At 33.7% G+C, this 7,246-nt stretch overlaps 1 protein-coding gene across 1 annotated transcript; it reads left to right on the top strand.

The window, feature by feature from the left end:
• Positions 1 to 5,449: 5,449 nt before the first annotated feature.
• LOC133337103 (uncharacterized) lies at positions 5,450 to 6,371 on the top strand. Its single transcript, XM_061545367.1, has 2 exons — positions 5,450 to 5,560; positions 5,624 to 6,371. The coding sequence occupies exons 1-2, from the start codon at positions 5,546 to 5,548 to the stop codon at positions 6,287 to 6,289; spliced, it is 681 nt and encodes a 226-aa protein (XP_061401351.1). The 5' UTR covers positions 5,450 to 5,545; the 3' UTR covers positions 6,290 to 6,371.
• The last annotated feature ends 875 nt before the right edge of the window (positions 6,372 to 7,246 follow it).

The following is a 7,246-nucleotide window of genomic DNA, read 5'->3' as shown; positions in this document are numbered from 1 at the left end:
ATAAGGGATACTTACTGAGCAGAAAATATCTCTACTTAAAATTATGAATATAGGCCCATATCTCTACTTAAAACTGTGAATATAGGCTAATGTGTCCGGGTATCCCCCTAATAGCGCCATCCCTTAATATTCGGAATTTGGCTTAATTTTATATTTTGGATCATCATTGAGTACAAAATGTTCCTAACACAATTTGCCCAAGCTTCCCAAAAGCCTCACATTATACGATCCTTTGGGGATTTGGACATGTTTTTCAACCTAATCAGCTGTTGTTCGTTGTTTGGTTGTTTTATTTGGTAGCATAAATCCTACTAAATGTTATCAATATTGGTCCACCTTAGTTCAAAGATATTGACAAATGATTAGGCATATAACCACCATAATATGGTACCACTTGATTTGGTACTTTAACGAAACAACATGTTCCTATGGAACTATTATTATTATTTTCAAGGAAATTTCCTGAATGGGCACGAACTCCATTCAGAATGTTTTCTGATTTTTCATCCTAGCAATAATTGCCCAACATTTACGTACATTCTAAGGAAAACATGTACAAACATGATAGCGTGTAAATTCAATGATATACTTTTAAATTTTTAGGTATTCTCACATAAAATAGTTTCAATACAATGTCAATCCAATCGAAAAAAAATAATAAAATATTTGGAAAAATTTTCAATAATTGACAAATGTAAACTTAAAGGAATGATACGCGGCCAATTTTTGCCCAATATGTCTCAAAATAACATCTATGACGTGGTGCATCCAAAATAGCTTGATAATAAATTCGTAGAAATGCAAATATGCTTCATAAATTTTTTTGAAAATTTTTCGCGATTTTTTGAACCTTTTAAACCTTCCCTGAAGCTCCACTAACATTTCAAGACTAGGATAAGAAAAATCCGTTCAGCCGTTTTCGAGTTTTAGCGAGACTAACGAACAGCAATTCATATTTATATATATAGATAGATATATGTATATACTATATATACAGTGAGTGTAATAAGTATTTTGCCTCAATAAAATTTTGAAAAAATTCCAATATATACGCCTAAAGGCAGCAAACTTAAGATGTAAAGTGAATTATGTATGATGGAGTACGTTTGTGGACATATTTAGATCGTATTTCTGCAAGAATCACAGCGAAAGACCTATTGGTCTCGAAGATATCGACCGAAATATGTAACAATCCAAAAATGTTTATCACAAAAAAGTATTTTGTTCTTTATTATTATTTTAGAAAAAATTGTTACATATAACACGTTTGGTCTTTTTATAGTTACCATTGTGGGTAACGACATACTATAAGTGATTTGGCAAAGATTCCAATAAACCACGGCATTTTTTCGCGAGTATTTTCTCACATTTACGTTCAATACATTCACCAGCAATATTTCATTTAATATTCGGTAATTTCTCATCCTAATCTTAAGATGAGAATATTAAACATAGTCATTGCGGCTTCAAAACAAATACTTTTTTGTGATAAACATTTTTGGGTTGTTATAGATTTCGGCCGATACCTTCGAGACCAATAGGCCTTTCGCAATTATTCTTGCAGAAATACGATCTAAATATGTCCACAAACATATTCCATCACACATAATTCATTTTACGTCTTTAGTATGCTGGCTTTAGACGTATATATTGAAATTTTGTCAAATTTGTATTGAGGCAAAATACTTATTACACTCACTGTATATATATGTATATATATATATATATATTTTTTTTTTTAATGGCCTGTACTTCCCAAAAATACCGAAATTTGAAAGGTACCCTTGCATATGGGCTACCCTAAAAAAGGAATCACAACTTTGATCACTTCCTAGACCCACCTCTTTGTATACCGATCGTCATATATCGACTAACAGAGTCGACCTAGACATGTGTGTCAGTTCGTCTGTCCATTACAATTTGTAAAACGATACAGACCGCAATTATGAGCGATACAGACCACATCACGAAATTTTTCATCTAGAACAAGTTCTGGCCAAAGAAGAAATCTATTGCTTTTTGGTAATGATCGGTTAATGGATATTGTTTAGTATTACTATTACCACACTAGAGGGTGAAAATGTAGCGCTGGAGACTAGGAAATTATCATGAAGTTAAACGCCACATTTATAAGACGAACATCACTAATTTTCTATGAGGATGGCGGTCCGACCGACTAATTTGAATGGAGGTTCATTAGTCAATATTTATTTGGCCAAATAAAATTTGAATTTGAATCTTTTGGAGTAATTTTTACTCCAAGAAAACATGATTCGGAAAATATGGAAAACCCCAGATCCGCAGAAACATAGAGTTCGGCGGCAGTTGTGTAGGGTATTTTCAAAGCAGGGGTTTTATTCTAAATGTTAGAATCAGACACTTGTTATTTTATAATTAGAATTCCAAAAACTTCTTCAGTGATTTGTAATTTATTATTTAATTAATTAAAAAAATTAAACCTATTGTTTAAAACATATTGAAATAAATTTATTTTAATATTTAATTAACGAACACATAGTTCCATCCGGTCAATATTGAAGACTTAAATGTTATTAATGAAACCGGGATGTGTTTTTTTTTCAGCTGATTGTTCTATTGTTTGTTACTGTTTGACTGAAGTAGGCAAATGACCTTGACATATTAAATATGTTTGTTTGACTAATATAATCCGTTTACATAAGTAACCAAAAATAGGAAAGAAAAAAACAAAGTTATTCTCAAACATAAATATTTCTTTTTTAATATAAATATATAAGGAATACAAAATGAAGACAGAAAAAAAGATTCAGTTTGGAATGTATTTAAGATTTTGTTTATTAATTTGCATAATTAACATGACATTGTTGTAAGAAAATTAATATTTCATTTAATAAATCATTTCGATACATAATTTCATCAGGTTGGTTCATAACTTGTTTTTTATTCGATATCCATCTAATAGTTGAGACAATTTAATTTCATGTGATTATCATTCCGACATGGGTAAATACACAAAAAAGAAATGCATAGTTAATTAATATTTTTCTTGTGGTGGAAATATTTACTCGCTTTGTTAAAAAGAAAGAGTTCGGTGTTCACACCATGTTGCAAAGGCTGTTGCATATCTCTAAATCAATCATTTTCAATTCAACAATATAATAATTAACCAAATACAACTAATTTGCATATAAACATTTTATCTATGAATATATCGTTTGGCGGTGGCGACCTGTTGACAAAATTAGTTGCGGTAATGTAATTTGAAAAACAAAACACACACACACAATGTCTCACAAACTAATCAAGTTTATAGTATATAAACAAATATTGTGTATTATAAGTGCAGCACATTTTTCAAATGATATTTAATTATTTTTTTTTTAACCGTTTGATGCACAACGTTCGAAATATTTGTTTAAGCGACGCTATATAATTTCCAAAACTTCCAAACCAATATACTTCAGAAATTTTGCACACAATCGGTTTGTGTGTGTGTAATAACGGACCGGTAATGATCGGCCTATACCATCAGCCTTATGGCTAATGAGGGTATATACACTTTGATACGGTGAAAATGTCCCTCATCGAAATATTGGTTTTAGACACCATATTTCATTGGACCAAATCCGTTTCAGAAAATTTGGAGCCGATTTACACATGTCTGTGCGCACGATAACACTCGAAGGGAATAATCAGTTTGGTCCAAACTTTGAATATCTTAATAACTTTTGCAAACTTAGTTTATGTGCGAAGATGAGAAATACCGGTCCACTCCTTCTGGTATCTCCCCCACAAACTGGTAAAAATTGGGCTAAAAATTTATTTTATAAGAACATGAAAACGGACTATCCGATTTTAACGAAACTTTGTACAACATATTATCTTTACCAACCCTTGATCATGTTGGAGGATGGGACACATAGGACCCACTACTTCTGGTACCGATTTCGATTTCTATCAATTATTATGGATTTTTCTAACAATTCGACAAGTATATATCCTTCGTAAAAGGTGTTTTTTTATACTCTAACCACATTGTGGTGCAGGGTATTATGTTATTGTGCATATGCTTGTAACAGGCAAATGGAAACGAGATAGGCACATGGTTCCGTCCATCCTCCATGTATTTTTGGGAGCAAAGCACAGGTCGTATTTATGATCCGAATTGGTCCATTTATTTGGCCGAAGGACAAACCTTATTAAAGTTTTGAGAAAATCGGTTATGATTTAGGTATAGCTTCCATATATATTTTCGTCCGATTTTATCTAAATGGCGCGCTAAACTCCCAATATTTGTCTTATTGAGATAAAATTTTGAACTGCGTACTGATTTGATGTCCAGTTTGATGTCTATGAAGTTTTGTAAAAATCGGTTCAGATTTAGATATAGCTCCCATATATAGCTTCGTCCGGTTTTATGTAGAAGAGAACAGCACATTTTCCTTACACTGATGTATTTTCCGAATATTACAAATATTCAGTACAGCCCTTCATGTTATTGTCCAGATTCATTTTACCGTGGGTTGTAATTTCAACCGATTTCAACAAACCTTCGCATACATCTATCTGGACCTCACTCAGTACTCTGCCCAAAATTTTTTGTTCGATTGTAATAATTAAATTTGAGTAAGTCACTCTCCACTTTGGAAGAAATTAATTAACGATAGGATCCGGGCAAAAAATATAAAGTAGAATGTATGCATCCAAGTGAATTAAAAATAGTTTTCTGACTGTCTCGATCCTCTAGGCTCTAGACAAAATATTTGTTTTATTTAGAATTTAAGCTGTCGATACTTTTAGTCAAACTTTATTAACACAATGTCCAGTAATAAATTCCCTGCTCGAATGTATTGAACCGAGTAATATTCAAAACTGAGTGTCTCCGAATTTTTACATTTCATACTGTGTGCTTAGTAAAAATAAGTAACTAACACCACCAACAACAAAAAGGCTAATCAATCTTTGGTTATTTTTACGAATGACAGAGCCAAACTACAAATTAAATATTTTCTTGTGGTTTAGTCGGCCCGTTTAAAACAAAAAGAAAATGATTAGCATAAATATGCATTTAATTATATTTTGTGGACAGAGATATTAAATACCGGTTTTCTAAACAAAAAACAAGCCCCATACGAACTCTGTAAAAACATTGTTAGGATAGGTCAGGATTTATTGTATTGTTCGGTCAAAATGTTGGAATTTACGCTAACTTTATTTTGCAAAAAAAAAGAATGAACAACTTGAAAAAAGCCGCCACAAAATAAAACCCTTACCATGTTTATCCATTCAACGTTTTTGTCATCAAATGTCTAGGGTCTCTATCTACACACCAGAAATTCCATTTCATTGTAATTAATAACAAAAATAACACACACAACCATTAATACATAATCTCTGAAAAACCTGAACGAAACCCGTGGGTCTGCCCATATCAAACAATAATGATGTCTATTGTCAACATGAATTGGGTGGAAATTTAGTATAAAGGTCGGTGCCTGTTTCATTGGAAGTCATAATCAAGTCAACACTTCATCAATTCGGATTACTCTGCTAAACACACGTGAAAATGCGTACTTTTGTGGTAAGCATTCCAGGCCAACGGTCGCTACAGGAAATAGGAATTAATATTATTTTTTTCCGATAGGTTTTATGTTTGGTTGCCGTAGCTGCTGCTCAATATAATTACAATCCCCAGACTTCTGTCACTATTGATGGTGGTGTTGGTGTGAGATCAGGCGACTTATCTGGCGGTAATAATGGCGGTGTTGTTGCTTCCGTCAGCAACGACTACGACAAGGAATTCTTCACCTTCTCCGCACCCGAAGCCGATTTCGTTGACAATACTGCCGCCGAAAAGATTGCCGGTGCTTTGAAGAAGAACTTGCGTGTTGTTTTCATCAAAGGCCCTGAAAATACTGGTCTCGAAAATGCTGTCGTACAATTGGCCAAATCCGCCTCCCAGGACCGTACTGCCATCTATGTGCTCAACAAACAAGCTGATATCGGAGAATTGGCCAACAAATTGAACACTTTGAACACCAACGCCAACAGCAAACCAGAAGTTCACTTTGTCAAATACCGCACCCAAGCTGATGCCGAAAATGCCCAACGTACAATTCAAGCTCAATATGATGCTTTGCCTGGTACTAGCAAGAGCGCTAACGGCGGTAATGCTGGAGTTTTGGACTTTGCCTCAAAGGTTACAGTACGGTCAAATGCCGGTTCGAAAGGTGATGTCGCTACTACCGCTACCTCCAACTCATACCTTCCACCACAATCGTCGTATTTGCCACCCGGCAGAAATTTCTAAATTGTTAAACGAAAGTTTTGATTTGTTATCTAGTTTTTAGGATAAGACTGTTGTTGTGCGTCTTCGCATGAAATAAATTTTTATAGTACAAATAAAATACACAATATTTTTTATAAAAACAATTTTGATTGCCTTTATCAGAAAACAAAAAAAAAAAAACAGAAATGAAAGCAGTAACATCGGACTCGACCAACAATATGATACCCTTCACCACTATATTGAACATATGCATCCTAACAATTTCATGTCAATGTTCCTTCGAAGGGACATACACAAGCCTTTCTGCAACCTATGATAAATGTAACTTCATTCGGGCAGATTTAGAGTTGTTTGCGTACAATGGGACAAATGAATGTAAATCCTTATATACCAAACTTGATACACGCTATTATGTATGCCGCGCTGTTGAAAATTTAATCACCTGCTACGTCTGCTACTGCACCAGTTTCAATTTGATGCGTTTTGCAAAATTTCGTGTCAATTGGACGAAAATATATATGTGGGAGCAATATCTAAACTGGAACCGATTTTCACGCAACTTAGCACACATCACTCTAGACGCAAATCAGTACGCTTTGCCAAATTTCGTGCAAAATCGAAAGACATATAGGGACGTTGGTGCACCATTTACATTAAATCGGACGAAAATGTATGTGGGAGCTATATCTAAATCTGAACCGAGTTTTTCGAAACTCAATTCAATACGCTATGCCACATTTGGCCCAAATCGATAGATATATAGGGACTTTGGTACACCATTTATATAAAATGGGACGAAAATATATATTTAAGCTCTATCTAAACCGTAACCGATTTTCACGTAACCGATGGTACACATCACTTTAGACTTAATTGAATACTCTATGATAAACTTCGTACAAATCGAACGAGTAGGGACTTTGGTACACTATTCACATTAAATCGGACGAAAATATATATGTGGGAGCTATATCTAAT

Source organism: Musca vetustissima, unplaced genomic scaffold, assembly GCF_032173495.1.
Source record: "Musca vetustissima isolate MV318-11 ecotype Yass unplaced genomic scaffold, APGP_CSIRO_Mvet_v1 utg151800, whole genome shotgun sequence".
NCBI lineage: Eukaryota > Metazoa > Arthropoda > Insecta > Diptera > Muscidae > Musca > Musca vetustissima.
This window is presented reverse-complemented; position numbering and strand designations above follow the sequence as displayed.